General features: G+C 33.7%; 1 protein-coding gene across 1 annotated transcript; it reads right to left on the bottom strand.

Moving 5' to 3' along the window:
* Positions 1-8,098: 8,098 nt before the first annotated feature.
* On the bottom strand, positions 8,099-11,036 carry LOC113278808 (DNA topoisomerase 1 beta-like). The gene is made up of 7 exons (XM_026527552.1): positions 10,032-11,036; positions 9,850-9,930; positions 9,433-9,744; positions 9,029-9,329; positions 8,528-8,930; positions 8,265-8,433; positions 8,099-8,167 (listed from the first exon to the last, which is right to left on the bottom strand). Exons 1-7 carry the CDS (start codon positions 11,034-11,036, stop codon positions 8,099-8,101), a joined length of 2,340 nt encoding a protein of 779 aa, XP_026383337.1.
* Between the last annotated feature and the right edge of the window lie 5,737 nt (positions 11,037-16,773).

Genomic DNA, 16,773 nt, shown 5'->3' with positions numbered 1-16,773 from the left:
GGATGAAAGATTTGAATCTTAATCACATATACAAGATATACACCATGGTTAGTAGAACCGTAACCGAACCGTGTATAAAGACTATGTTCAACATGGTTAGCCGAAACTAGCTGATTTGAGCTTTAAAAGATTAACACTCATTTTCGTATTCATTAAGACATTAATATTGAGTCACGATTATGTGATCAAATGAGTCTAGTATTAATTAGAGAATTGATCAAATGTAAATTAATTCACAGAAATAATTTAGTTACATTTGAATCATAATCGACATGGAATTGCAAATGCACAAAGTACAAATACATGATGGTTCGTGAATCGGCTGAGTCACAGTGCGCGAAGCGGTTTGCAAACTTATATGCAATAACCAGTTCCGAAGTTGGCAGAATTTTTCAAGCTCACGTACCGGTTTGCAAACTTTGAATCAACTCAAAGTTCCGGATTCAACAGAACTTTTCAAGTTCACGTACCAGTTTGCAAACTTAAGACTTTTATACCGGGTTCCGAAGTTCACAGAACTTTTTCATTTCACGTACCGGTTTGGGTACTTAACTGGATCTAGAACATAAAACTGTTTTGTCTCACATACCAGTTTGATTATTTTAACTCGGTTCCCTTACCACAGTTCCAAAATGGTTTGTATAAAAATACATACCTATCTGATCACGAACATACTGATTTTCCCATGATGTACATATGATTATGCATATAACACAAATCTGAAAGTTGATATATACAGCTACTCCGCTACGTGTACGAATACATGTATTACGACTTCAGACATATAACAGTTTTCCTAGTTTGTAAGACTGATAACATTGTTCCTAATATAATATTTTATATTTTTCTAAATCAATTCGAAACATTCCTGAATAATATCAATGACACATATCACTGTTCCAGGCTATTTTCAATTCATAAACTTAAATCATGATTTGGTTCCGAACAATAAAATGTTCTCCACCAAATTTGATCAAGTATGAAAAATGTTCATTAAGCTTCGTTATTATATTTCGAGAAATTCGTAAACTAAATAAATAGTTCCCGACTCGAAATTCTTGTCTATGCAAGCTAGTCTAATTAGTTATGCGACAACCATCTCAAAGATAGAAAGTGAATTTAATTTGAGAAATAGGTGGTCCAGTCTTCAGTTACCTTTTGTTGATGAAGTTTTCCAAAAGCTTCCGTTGATCTTCACCTTCAAACGGTAGAACGCAAATGATGACTGGCTCATTTCTCAACTACTTCTATCCTAGACCGAGACTTAACTAATTGTAGACTAGAAATCAAGACATAATTTTGAAAACTAAATTTGACAACAAGATTTATATAGCAACGCTTATGAGCTCGACCGAGCAATGCTCTAACAAAAGTTGCACCAACAAATCAATCCAAAAATGAAGAATCCTCTTCTTACTTCTCTAATTTTACTCTTTCCATTATCAGATCCGGCGATTTTAAGCGAGAGTTGAGAAAAAAATTCATAAAAACCATAGCTTGTTCGTCAACAGGGATTTGATTTTCATTACAAAACCTTGGTTTAAAACGAGTTTTGATTATAGATTTTCTTTTGATGAATAATACTTTACAAACCCATTCATTTAAAAATACGGAGTATCGCAATTTCTAACTAATTTAAGAAATTTTCCTGTTAATCGAGTTAAATAAATTTTCGACGATGATTTTCGTTCTTCATATATAAATTAGTTTCTATTTTTTCTGATCCACTCATCAGATTGGTTTAATTGTTTGCAGCAGTGCATAATTAAATACCTTTCCTTAATAATGACACTAGATTACTGCTGCAGCAGTAGAGGGACGACCGAAAAATACACATATAATTGAAGAACAAACCATGTTGTGTCCAACAAAATGCACGAAGAATAAATTTTAGAATTTCACATCCTACTTAACAAAATATGAAGAAACGGATGAAAATAACACTAAAACAAGAGTTGTGCGAAGATTTTTTTATAGCCACTACTACAAAGCATATCAGAATATTTACGTAGCATTCGAAATGCATTTTGAGAAATACTGCATTTAAATTTTAAGAAGAAACTTTATTTTATTTTTTAACGAAAAGACCGTGCCATGATTTTTTGTAATTAGTTATTACATGGATATATTGTCTTTTTTTTCTTTTTTTTTGAAGGGGGAAAGGGCTCCAAGGAGCCCAATTAATTAAACTACCTCAATCAGTGAGGTTTGAAAGGATACAAGAAGGTGGGGAATTCTCATCCCACCAATTATTTACATTGTTATGCATTGCATATTGGCACAAAGAATGAGCCAGATTGTTTGCACATTTAGGTACAGAGACAAATTCAACATCATTAAATTTCCTAGCAATATCTTTGATCTGACGAACCACCGAATTTATGCTCCAAGGAATGTCTCTATGGTCACCCAAAACTGCATCAGTGACATTCGTAGCATCTCCTTCTATGATGATTCGTAGTCGCCTTCACTTCGAGTAAAAAAACACATGTCCTGGTTTATCAGGGGAAAACGACACATGTTCGGAACCATGACACATGTTTGGCATTTACTGGAATTTCTCAAGGAAGCAGGTTAATATAGTCATTTTCTTAGTTTATTTGCACATAAAAGCCCTAGCTTAAGAAGCATTCGTCTTCTGCAATCTGCATCACCTCTGTTCTCTAAGCACTAGATTATAAGTTTACCTTAAATTTTTGCTTTGTGATAATTTGTTAGATTCTTACTTTTCTTTTTTTGAGGTTAGCTCCCCTGAAAGAGTTGATACCGTACAAATAACTAGGCTCCCTTATTTTCTCTCATCTTGTATAGTTATAGTATCTTTTAGTTCCAGTAGTTTTATTCGTGGTTGTTTCAACTTGAGTTTTATTTTTTATTTTTTCTGCTTACTAGTTTTTCCCTTTTAAAATATATTGTGTTTGTGTAAGATTGATGTGCAAATTAACCTACTTTTGTGCTTCTTCTAGGCGTAGGAAAATGAAGGCTCATGTGAAACAACATGATGTTGAAATCAATACTGACTATGTTCCTTATGGTTGTCTTTTTTCGAAGATGCAACTCCCATCAAGTAAATCTTCAATTGAAGGAAAGGCTATACCGTCATTCTCAATCATTAAGAAGAGATCTCTTTCCTGTACAGGCCGTCGTGACACTTTTATCAGACTTGTTCGTAATAAAAGGGCTCAGGAGTACTATTTGATAGTTTTATCGAGAGCAAAGATGCTCAAATCATACACACCGCCATTATTAGAAGACTACTCATTGGGTACCGATGGAGAACGAGTGCTTTCTAGGTTTTTGAAAAATTACAAAAAATTTAGTTATCTTTATCATTTTAGTTTTAGAATATGTTGTAGGACTCATCGCGTTGTGCTCTTTTCCTTCGTCGGGATTTTATCCCTTTGGATTTGGGTTTTCCCGGTCAAAGTTTTTAACGAGGCAACAAATGCGTGTCCAACACCTTTTGGTGGTTTTATCATTTACTTTTTATTGTTTGCGTTTTACTTTTTATGTATTTCCCTTAATCTGTTAGCTATAATATATAGCTATAATTGTATTGTAATCACGGCTGCTAACGCCTTAAGTTAGCTTTTTATTGAAATACCTAATTCACAAAAAAAAAAGAAAAAAAATCACCTATGTTCTCTTTTCTTCTTTTAGATGTTTGTATATCTTTCTCTCAAGCCAAATTTCTGAAAATCAACTAATACCCAAAATTTCGAACAATCAAAAGAATCAAATTAGTGAATGAAGTATCTGAGAGTTGAGACAACAACGGCCGCAACAACTGGGGGTAATGAATATGGTTACATCACTTAGTACTCTGCTTGAAGAGATAAACGTTTTTAAAACCTAGCTAAATTTGGGCGTATGGTCATTAATTGGGGCCTATGGATTTTTTCGTCCACCCCATAGAGAATGATAATGGGTGTCTAAGTTGGATGAAACTACCATTTTACCATCTATGAAATTTTAATACTACCAATTTATCCTCATTAAATCCTAATAACAAAAAAAAAAACTAAATCAAATCAAAATCACTTCCATTTCCCTTTCCATCAAAATTAAAAATTAAAAATCAAACGAAAACATTGTTGATAATCACCAAATTCACTAAAATAGGTAATTTTTCGTTTTAGCTCAAATCGGGTACTTTTCTATTAACCCAATCCCCTAGAGTAGGTTCCAATAACATCTAATCACCCAAACAATCCAATTTTTTTAAATCAAAGTTTTTTGGATTTATAGCAATTGGTCTACGTCAATGCACTTGTAAACCGATTTCATTTAGAAACAATTGTTTATGCCCACAAAGACTGATTGTCCTGGATTGCATTCTGTTCTGAGGAAATTGAATCAGAATCGGTCTACATTAATGCCCACATAGCCCGATTCTTGTGTGGAATTTTTTTGTGTTATTTTTTTGTTAGAATCGGTTTACACGATACATATATAAAAACTGATTCCTGTTATCAATATTAGGAATCAGTTTTTATATATGTATTGTGTAAACCGATTCTGGTGAACCAAAAAAAATAATAATAAGTACTCGACGATAAAATAAGTATGAAATCATACTCGATTTCATTTCGATTAAAAATGAAAATGAAAATAGTTCTACATGCTTTTACCCAATTTGAAAATGAGTATAACTTTATACTCGAATAGAAAACGAGTAGAACTTCATACTCGAATTGAAAACGAGTACAACTTCTTAAACAATTTGAAACTGAGTATGAAGGTATAAAATGAATTTTAATTTTATTTGATGTTTAAAAACACATAATTCACAGATAAAAAAGAAAAATTTTACCCACAATCGGTTTATGTCCATGCCTAAATAAACCGATTCTGGATAATCGGTTGATTTTCATGTCCATATAAACTGATTCTGGGTAGAAGCAAGTTTCAGAAAATCTAATATATGTTTTTGAGGTTACAATCGGTTGATACCAATGGAAACATATAACGATTCTGAGTTGGTGTTCTTAAAAAAATTCAAAACTTTAAAATTTTTCATGTTCAGATGATTCATTAACACAAGTTAATTTCACATCTAACACGATATTTTACCACTAATCACCCGAATTAATACTAATTAATCAGGGATAAATTAGCCATTACAAAAATAATTGGTTAAGGGGCTTTTCATTTTACTTCAAAATGTCTCTTTTTTGTCACGTAGTGATATGCCCAAATTAAACCTTATAGGCCCCAATTTAGCCAGGTTTTAAAAGGATTCCAAAAATCAGTGGGTAGTTTTGTGTACTACACTATTCCACAAATTGGTTATCTAACTCAGTGAACGAGTTATGTTGAATTAGTCGGGGGTTTATATTTGGATCAATTGTTGTATTGTCCTGATTATGAGAAATAATCGGTCAACTTAAAACTCTCGATATGGGTTTTGACAAAGAATTGAAGGTGCAATAATAGAAGAAGGGGTATGACTCGGTGAGTTGCTAATAGTACACAGTTATGAATCAACAATCCTGGACAACTCTTTTATATTTCTTGGGTGCTTATAGTCATTTATGTCCGTACAATTTACGTGTATGAATGACATCCTGTCTGTTAACTTGAGTCGGTCATGTGTCTGTATATAACTGAGACTCTGATCTCAGTTCTGGTGTATTGTCGATCTTATCTTCTTGTACCATTTCTCTATGGTATCAGAGCTTTTTGGCCTGATGACCTTTTTCTTTCAATTTTCTTAAAGCTTCCGCCATTAAAACTCTGCAAATTTTCTTGATTTTCTTGCTTTGCTTCTTTTCTGTTTTTATTATGGAATCACAAATTATTAAAGTTTCACTTCACACAATATCTAGTCTTGTTACTTCTAAGCTTCAAGAGCATAATTAAATTACTTGGAAAGCTTTACTTTTACCTTTGTTCAAATGTTATAATGCTTTAGGTTACATTGATGGATCCAAGCATTGTCCTCTCAAGTATGTATATGCAGTAAGAGGAGCAGATGAAGATCACACTATCAATCCTGAGTATACTCGATGGTATGAAGAAGATCAGACATTAATTCTCTGGATTCAGTCAACAATATCTGAAAGTGTAATATCTTATGTTGTTGGAGCATAAACATTGTACGATCTATGAAAATTAATTGAAGAAAGGTTTTATCTAACTTCTTCAACACAGGTAATTCAACTTAGAAAAAAATTATAAAATATCAAACAAGGTAACTCCTCTATTACTACCTTTCTTAATGAGATCAAGAAGATATCAGATTTACTTTCTGCTGCTGGATCTGCTATCAACAACAGTGAAATGGTAGTAAGTGTTCTCAATGGCCTTAATCCTGCTTTTGATTCTTTTTCTACTTCAATTAGAATTAGAAATCCTCCGGTCACTCTAGGAAAACTTCACAACCTTTTGTTAAGTGAAGAAATTATGCTTACTGAGAAATCTAAGTTGTTTACACAATCTGAAAATGCAAAAGCTTTTGCTGCTTTTAGATCTCGTACTCGACCACCTTTCTTTCAAGCACCACCAATATTTAATCAATTTTCTCACAATTTTCCATCAAGAACCAACTATTCATACAGATCTCCAAATCCACAATTTCAACCTTTTTCATATAGACCTTCATATCCTTAATATTCACCAATTTCATCTTCATCAACCTTTCCTGTGAGGAATCCACTACCAAATTCTTATGGTGCTAGTACTTCAACTGCTAAAATGACAAAAATTCCTTGTCAAATTCGTCTTAAAGATGCTCATGATGCTCCGGAATGTACTTACAGAATGAACTTTTCTTATCAAGGAAGAGCAATTCCTAGCAACATTCATGATATGTTGGCCTCTGAAAGTTTAAATGGAGAGAATCCTTGGTATGCAGATTCTGGTGCCACTCAACATATTACTTAAGACCAGGGCCGTTCCTGAAAAATATTTGCCTCGAAGCAAATTTTTTTTTTTATGCCCCCTAATTCACAGCCCTCTAATAATAACAAAAACCTATATTTTTATATTGATGTCTAAACATAAATCTTACAAAGTTCGTTGAAATACTTCGACCCCTCGTGTAAACACCCCCAAATCTATGTTCTTTTTGGAATTCAGTATATAAATAACCTAGCCTAATCACGACCCTAATTCAAACCACCCAAAAGTTAATTACTCAAAAAATAAAATTGTAATTGTCTCAAAACCTTAAATTCTAGTATTCCAATGGTTTAACAGTTTCAACAAAAAAAGAAAAAAAGAAATCAACGAATTGAAGACCCTCAATAAGGCTAGCTAAGCCCTAAATAACTCTTGATTTAATTATACAAACACAATTAGATAGATCAAAGAAAAATCCCAACATTTTCTAACCAAAATACCCTAACCAACATTCTCATCAATGGTTTAAGATTCATAGAGTAAAAGAAGATAGAGCCTAGAGATTCACCTTTCTCCCTCGTAAAGATAATGCAAAAGGGAAAAAAATTGTCTGTTGAAACCTCGAAATCAATTAACGAGTTTAAACACGATTCATCCTTAAGTTTCCAGGTATTTGTATTAATTAAATGTCTGCCTAAATATTTATGTAGTTTTTCAATAAGTCCATAAGTAAACTTTATTATTAAGAATACCCCCTATGTCAGACGAGGCTTTTGTTGCCCCTGGGCCTTGCTGCCCCCAAAGTGGGCCTTTCCCTGATTACCCTATGGGGCCGGCCCTGATCTGCACCAGCCTTTTTAATTCCTAGAGATACTTATGACCGTGTTAAAGCTTATAATGTAAGCTTCTTAAATAACAATGTTGTTGTAAGAACATAACATGCTAATCCAACGAACATAACATGCTAATCCAACAGATTCAGTGATTATCAACTCATCTGGAGATTGTCCAAAACGAGCCTAAATTATATATTAGCTGTCTTTGGTTTTCTTCTTTATATATATTTTTTATTCCCCAAAAAAAATGAGGAAAAATATACACTTTCTGAATGAAAAAAATTAAATAAAAAATCGTACAATACAATTAGATGCAAGAGGTTGGATCTCCTTAATGGAGGATGGCAAACTGTGGCCATGTGGGGGGCCTTTGAGAAAAGGCAAGGTCCTCCTGATACAATTAAAACTCAGGCAACGGATCAAAATCTGAAGCTAGGATCAACATCCATTGCCCAAGCAAACTTTGCCAGAAGCGACTTGTTGAATATCTGCCGAAAAGAGAATGACAACGGCATCAGATTTAAGAAAGAAAGAAAGGATTATAAAGAGCCAACCATCCAATTAGATGCAATATTGAACCTTTACCTTCTCAATTGGGACTTCATGGCGCTTACACCAAGCAACTGAGATTCTAGGATCAAGATAATTAGTCTTAGATGTGCCTAACGCAGTAGTTTTTAGTTCCTTCTTTAAATCCATATCCCGTTCGGTCTTCTCAATCTTGTCAAGTGTCAGCTTAATCTTCCTCTGCAATCTGAAATTCAATAGCAACATACATGAGACAACAACATCATTGTGCATTCAGCTCAAAATAGTAATAAGTTAACATAAGAGAAAACCCGCCATACATTTCGGGGGTAAAATTCTTCTTTGGTTTCCCATCATCAGCATCAAGCTGCAGTGGAGCTTTCCCTTTTCTCACCCTGTGCAAATTGGTTTCCAGTCCATCTAATACACCCTTCAACTTAACAATATTGTCTCTTAACTTTAGCATTTGTGCGCCATGCGACTTTGGCTCGGATCGTTGGTGATTACATAACTTAGCAACCTCTTTGTTTGCACGATTATAAACAACAACTTTTTCTGCAACATTGCGATTCATGATTTCACTGTTCAGCAGCTTATCCAAAGTGATAGATGCATTGTATGTGCGGAAAACTTTTGCTGTGAGGCCCGGCATGAGCTCCTTGAGATGAGCATTGAGTTTATATGTATCTAGCTTATCAAAAAGCTCCTCGCCGGTATTTTTTCCTATGAACAAAGAGTAGAATCATCGTAAGGCTCGATCCGAACATGAAATGGTAAAGAAAATTAACACACAACATTTAGATTGCAAAAGAAATGCTTACCCTTTTTAAACTCTCCAATTGCTTTATAAACAAGAGGGTCGACTTCAACAGTGTTTTCATATTTAATCGAATCTTTTCCAAGGAAGTTGATCTCTAACTTGTTTGTCTGAGGCACTAAGCTGACATTCTCAACTTTCAATGTACAACAACCAACTGTGTCAGCTTCATCGTCATCCTTCTCGTTCCCGGCCCTGAGGGCCAACATATCAATAAGGTAAGCAGCCACGGAAATTTGTTGCTTCATTAGATCTTTGTTCCTAAAGTCCTTTCTATAATTTGCTCTTATATCGAGTATGTAGTCCTGCAACCGACATATATGAAGAAACATAGCAATTAGTATTGCTCCAGACTTCAAGATAAAACATGACAAGCTGTAAACTAGCTACTGGTGTTCGATTTATTACCTTGAGTAGCCTTGCTTTCTCATATTTGTCCTTGTCACTTTGGCCTTTCCATGAGCTAGTATCGTCTAAAAAGACGTACTTGAATGCTTTCGGATCAATTGGATTTTTCCAAAATGCTAACCAGGTAACAGTATTGTCATGCTTCACTTCTTTCCACCTTTCATTAGGGATTGGACATTCTGGAACAGGTTCACCTTTTCCTATATTTATTGTAATCTCGTCTGGACGAATTCTACGTTTCAGCTTTCCCATCTTAGGATGCTCCCCACGGCCGCGGAAAAGCCCTGGTGGTTCGACTCTAAAATTTCCAACCTGTCATAATTATTATGTCAAATAAAACCCACAGAAATGCATAAACAAAGACATGAAAAACAATTTACTGGGAATCTACTACTAGTGAAATCCGCATAGACATACCTTCTCTTTTTTGCCATCGACAAAAGCCCACATGTACCTCTCATCCTCCTTCAGCTTTTCTTCTTTCAAGGCTTTTCTTTCCTGCATGTCATCATATTCGTCAGATATATTGTTCAGGAATCAACAATTAGATGCATGCCGGAAATACTAAAACTCAACTGTGCTGTAATCTACAAACTTACTAGTGCGCTCAACTGTTTTTTCTTGTCTTTCTCATTCTGATGCCAATCGTAGATTGGAGTGAAATCACACAGATGGAATTTTTTGATAACGTGTTCTTTCCCAAGTATGACTCTCCAATCATTCATGAAGTTTTCTATAAACTTTGGTTTCGCAGCAAACTCCGTGTCTTTCATGACTGCAAACATGGTCGCAACCTCCTCCTGTTCGGGAGTCAATTCAACCTGTTCTCCATTGTAGAGCATCTTCACTCCGTGCGGCTTGTATGGAGGTGGTAATACAATACCGTTGTGTGCAAAAGTAGTCCATTTCTTTCCGGCACCAGAATTGAGGTGTAAATTCGTCGACTTAGACCTGCTCTTTATTATTTTCTTTGATGCACACTTGAGTGAAGAAGAAGTCACCTTTTTTGCTGCTATTTTAGTTTTGGATATCCTACCCAATGCAGAAGCAGCTTCAAGTTTTTCCTTTCTCTCGGCGAGCGTAAGGTTGTCCTCTTCAAGTTTTTCCTTTCTCTCGATGAGCGTAAGGTTGTCCTCTTCATCATCTTGGTCATCTGTGTTTGCTGTTTCAGAGACTTGCTTAATACTGTCACTAGACGACGGCAACTGGAACAATGACGTCAAATTCATTTTATCTTCGTCCATCAATTTGGAATTTTCTTCCACAGTATAAGGAAATCTGGAATCTCCTCCAACCTGCGATTGCTTTGATTTATTAGACCCCGATGGCAGTACAGACGGGGACACCACCATGCCGCTGTCAGATGTTGTTGTTGTCATCATCTTTGAATCATATTCATGCTTGCTGTCGACATTAGATGACGGCCGCCGCAACTGGAACAATGACGTTAAATTCATTTTATCTTCGTTCATCAATTTGGAATTTTCTTCCCCGATATAACGAAATCTGGAATCTGAAAACTGCTTTGATTTATTATTGGACCCCGATGGCAGTACAGGAGGCACCATGCCGCTGCTGTCAGATGTTGTTGTTGTTTTCGTCATCTTCGATCCATATTCATGCTTGCTGTCGGCGGTAGTAGTTGTTGCTGTTGTTTTCCTTCTTTTGAAAATTATAGGTCCATCACTATCATCATCATAATCGTGCATGGCTTTGAAACTAGTCATCGAGTTATGCTCGGCTTTGGTAAAAAAAAGAAGAGCACTGGTTATTTATATAGACACACACTTTCCTTTTATTTTCACTCTTGTGTTTGTATAGAATTCGGAAACTAACCGACAGTAAGGAAACCGATGCTGCCATGAGAAAGGCGAGCGTTGTTTTTCCCAAGAGTTTCTCCAATGGCATGTGTGTGGAGATAAATGTCAAAATCCACCTAGGATGCACATCCATTTTCTCTAAAATTATTCTCCAACCCGGATGTCATAAATCAATGTATGCATGACTTTAGGTAGGAAATGTGAAAGGGAATGTCTAGTTTCCCACATTTCCTTTGACATTGTCTACCATCCTAGTCAGCTTTTTTAAATTAAAAAAATATTTTATTTACTAAAATTAATTCTAATAAAATAAGTAATCATTTTAGATCTAATAAAATCTTAAAATTACTAAACATAAATTTACATTTAATAAAAAAATGATCACAAACAACACAATTGGAGATGAATAACTTTTTCACCTAAACTTAAGGAAAATTTGGGACAAAGGTGTCTTGTTTGTGTTTCCACATAGGCAATACATACAACAACCATCGGAGAAGCTCTAATGTGAAAAATACTATAACCCCTTACTATATGGGTCATATATTAAGCAATCCAACAAAATGGATCCTTCATTCTCAACTCCATACTTTTAGATTTTGATATTCCTGGGCCCAAAACTTTTAATTTTTAGGCCTCATTTTAAAATTTTCTCACTCGAAGATGCCACTCAATTTATAAAATACCAACATTACCCTTCAGGATATAATGTGCGTAATAGAAGCTGAACCAGATCATTTGTAAAAAAGATTATCTTTGCGTTCCAGAGCTCCGGAGACCGAAGCTAAGAGAAATTGAAGCGAAACATCAACCAAAACGAATCGAAAAGTAAGTTTAATCTTCCCGTATCCTTTTTAGTTCGATTTCGAGTTGAACTCAAAGTTTCTGAAGTTTGATTTGAAAGGATTTGAAGAAAAAATATGAAAATTGATCTCGGTATTCTTTATTTGATCCTTGATCAGAGTTTAGATCTTCGAGCATGAGAAATATGAGCGTGGTTATGTAGAGAAGTATCATCTTCTTTTATTGAGAGTTTTTAGCTGATTGATTTCAGAAACAAATTTCAGAAAAGGATTTTAGGGTTTTCACTTTACTGGAATTTTCATATTCTTTTCAATTAACTTATCTTAATCTAAATCAGAGCATAGATTTACAATCATCTACTCACTCTGGTTGTTTCAATGTAAATTTTTTGAAGAATTTGAACAAAAATTTCAGATTTGTTCTTCATCAAAATGGTCATAAATCTTAATTTCTATCTACGATCTAAAAACTGATTTGAGTTTTGATATCAATGAATCATCGTCTCTATTACCCATCGATTTAATTTGAATTTCATCAACTCTTAATTTTCGATTTCACATGAACTGATGTATCTGTTCTTGATAAATTTCGTAAAACTTAATGAAATTAAAATTTGATTAAATTATAACAACATATGGAATTTCATATCATGGATTGAACTATGTATCTAATAGAAGAAAATCTTGCTTTCAATTTCATTGTCAGCTCAATCTTCTACTTGGCTTTTTAATAATGACGAGGATGCTGTCAATTCAGAACCAGTACGAGCTGAGATCTTGCAAACTGAACTCACTCATAGCAACAGAAGCTCTTGTGAGTATATGTGAATTGATATCGAACTGCAATGAACTCTTAGAATATAAGTATTCATTATATTCTTTAAAGTTTTCGATTGATATATTTCTTACATTTTGTTGGATTCTTATGTTTTCTAAAAATTTTAGCCTATTGTATGGTAGCTTTTGAATCTGTCAGACGAAAAGTACCAGTTGCATTTCTAGAACGTGTTAAGGATGGACTTCAAAAAGAGATATAGAGGAGGAAAAGCTGGAGTTGTTTTTGTACAAAGCCTTAGCAAGGAAGTTTGGGTAATTTTTTCATAATTTAGATGGCAATAGGAAATAATATGTTACTAATTATGTATTTTCAAAGTCATGAATTTGAATGGTGTTTAATATTCCTGTAAGTACGTATACAAACAAAGAATCTTGTTTCACCTAGTAAATTAGATTGCACGGACTATAAAAGAAGTTGAACTAGCAGTTGATAGTTATATACCTTGCAATATAGTATGTCACATTTCAGCTGATTAAGTGTCATTTGATGTGTAAACTTCATTGTTTAAGAACCAGAAGTAGCTCTATGTGATATCCTTGTTTGAGTGCTAATGAAGATAACATATATGTTCTTAATACACAAGCCATATGGATGTGTAAATACAGATTTCACAAGTCATATGGATGTGTAACTGCACATTACACAAGCCATATGCATGTGTAACTTCGGGTTACACAATCCATATGCACGTGTACCTAAGCTATATGCATGTGTAAGTATTGTTTATATGTGGAAGTGCAAAATTCTTTTCTTGTACAATTATTCGAGGAATTTATTGAGACATTTCGACTTAATTTTGAAGCGCAGGATGATGGCTTAGTGTCTTGGAGGAAACTGAAGAAGCATTTTTTTTGAGTAATTATAGCAAGCCAATATATTTCAGGTCAGTGTTATTGTCGGCTTTTTTTTTATGAAATTTGATACTACTGTTGGTTTATTTTGTTGATTGTAGCTTTTTGATTGTCATGGTTACTCTATTGTAGCCTTTTCACATCTATATCCTACTGCAGTGATCAAAAGTTACATTTGTGAGGCGATGAAAGATATAGTTCTATTTACACTAATATCATCCTATAATCTTTCCTTTAACTTCTAGTTGCATGTAGCACCCCCTAAGCTAGCAGCAGACTAATCCAAGAGATTAACTAAATAAAGAGGCACCAAGAATCTAAATCATTTACTTAAACATTCGATAAAAAAATATGATATAAAACTTAACTCTAAACTAACCCTGATCAGAAATATATATAAAAGATCTTCTCTCAAATGATACATATATAATAGTCATTTGGTTTACAATTAGAATATACAACATAATAAACATATCAAAATATAATCAACTAACGAAGTCAACTTCTCGGAGCTTTCACTGCGCAACTCAGATATGTCTCTGAAACTGAAAATGCGAATAATTAATATTTAACTTCTAAGTAATCATAAGCAAGAGCTGAAAAACAATACAAGTTTTTCCGAAATATTAAATAGTGACCAAGTCACTGAAGTAAACATACATGTATATGGATCAAACTCCTTCTTTCAAACAATGTACTAATATGGTTGTGAATCCCTAAATATCGGCAATTCACACCTAGTAGCTATGGATGCCACCAAGACCATGATGACCAACTCTAAACAATAAAAGCTGAATTAAAGTAGGTATAAATGTGAAGGAGCGTATCCTATATACCACAAGTGGAAATTCTCATTTCCCATAACAATTCATATTGACAACAAAACATTACAAGCCTTTTCCAAATTGTGGAAAGATTCGCATAATCAACAGAATTATCATAATGCAATTTAAACAAAGCATGGAATGCACGGACAGACGATGCATGAATTTTTTAAGCATAAACTTTTGTAAAAGCAACAATAACAGTTACAAAAGAGTCAAATGTATTCCCACCTCTTTTGATGACAAGCCACGCCTACCTCGAGATCCACGATCCTCTGGTTCGTTCTTTGAATCGATCGTTGTTAATACATACTAACTGTTAATCATACAAGAAGTCTAAGAATCTAGCCAAAATGGCTTACACAAGAATCATACAAGTCTATCTAATGGTTCTAGGCCCATTTAAGGTTTTACATCTTTTATTTATCTATCTTTAGCATAACTAAGGTTTACTAATTGAATTAAGTTGTTTCTCTAGTCCATTAGCTAAGTCTTATGAATATCTACAACCTTGTAGAAGAAACCAAAGGCTAATTCAGATCATAAGTGGTCCAAACACTAAATAAGATTGTTGGCCTTAAGCCCAAGCCCATGGGCCTGATCTTTATACTCTTGATCCGATCTCAAAAACCTCAACTTTGATTCTCAAATTCTCGAAAAAAGACGAACAGAGGAGAAGAAGAAGAAGAAGGAAAGAGAAGAACGAGAAAGTAAGAAGAAAAAGAAAGAAGATAATGAAGTAGAATAAGAAATAATCTTCTCGGTTAGGTGTGGATGAGGCCGACCAAATTTGGTGACACACCCATTTGCTTTGACACGTGCACCCAAGAGGGTAATATCCAAATTATTATTTTACCCTTCGAAACAAATTGATAAATTATTTTCATCCGGTATCGGAACGACACGTTCGAGTAGTCCATCTCGCATAACTTTTCGATATCTATCTAACAGTACTAGTTTCGTAACTAAATCGTTGTAAGGTTAATTTCTATGAACTAACGTTCGTGTTAAACTAATCGAGTCATTATCGGCTAAGACGTCTCTTGACCAGTCTAATAGCGTTGACGAGCTTAAGGGTCCTTACATTCTCCCACCTTATTCATTTTCGTCCTCGAAAATCAATCCATTCTTGAAGTCTTCAAAAATTCCCCAGCTTATAGAATAATCCCATCTCTTGTCGAAGCGCAATCAACATAAAGCTAAACACAAACCTATATGGCTTTCTACAACTAAAAATTTGTGGCTCTAAGTTCAATGACTATTTCCATTTCAATAAATTACTGGTTCTATTTACGAGATAAGATACTCTATAATAAAGTTTCTAAGTTAAAATTTGGGATCTATCGGTCTACTAATAGAAGAAAGTATCCCTTATGTTCCTAGTGATACCAGAATGCAGTTGCTCTGTCTAAGTTCATGACGCCTGACAATGCCTACTACGTAACAAGTATCACCTGAACACATCATAATTACCAACCTCACTATTCCCCAGTGCTGGATTAACTAAGTATTAATTTGTTAAATTAATTAGTCTCTAAACTTTTATCGTAATTGGTGTTAGTCTTATATATTTACTTCATAAAATATATAAATAGTTCAAGTCATTTTAAACTAGTCATCTGAATTTAGTCACCATTATAAGTAATCTCACTTCGATATCTGGTATTTTTTTAGCTTTGCTGTAATTCCCTATATAATTTTTAAATTCATTTACTATTTAAGAATAACTTAATGTTGTAACCATTATTCAAATGTCACTATTATTATTATTATTATTTATTTATTTATTTTAATGCGATCAAATTTTAGTTTCAAACGAAACTATATTATTATAACTAAATAATTTTTAAATTCATGTACTATTAAAGAATAACTGAATGTTATAATTATTATCCCAACATTACTGTATAATGTTGTATCTATTTGTTTATTTCATTATGTGACCTGATATATAGTAAATAACCGCCAACAATTTTTCATAGTTATTTGATAGTAATATTTTATTATTATCATTACATTTATTTCTTATTTCTTAGACCGATAAAGTTAATCGTAATCAATCAATCATAATGTCAATTTTAATTTTCGTTATTAGTACTAGATTCGATTTGATCTAACTTTATTTCCTTAAATTTATATTGTTGCTAAGTAATCCTTAAGTTGTACTACTAATAAAAATTACATTTTGGTAATACCATCCTATCA

The sequence above is a fragment of the Papaver somniferum genome, chromosome 5, assembly GCF_003573695.1.
Source record: "Papaver somniferum cultivar HN1 chromosome 5, ASM357369v1, whole genome shotgun sequence".
NCBI lineage: Eukaryota > Viridiplantae > Streptophyta > Magnoliopsida > Ranunculales > Papaveraceae > Papaver > Papaver somniferum.
The sequence above is the reverse complement of the archived record's forward strand: the minus strand, read 5'-3'. Positions and strand labels throughout refer to the sequence as shown.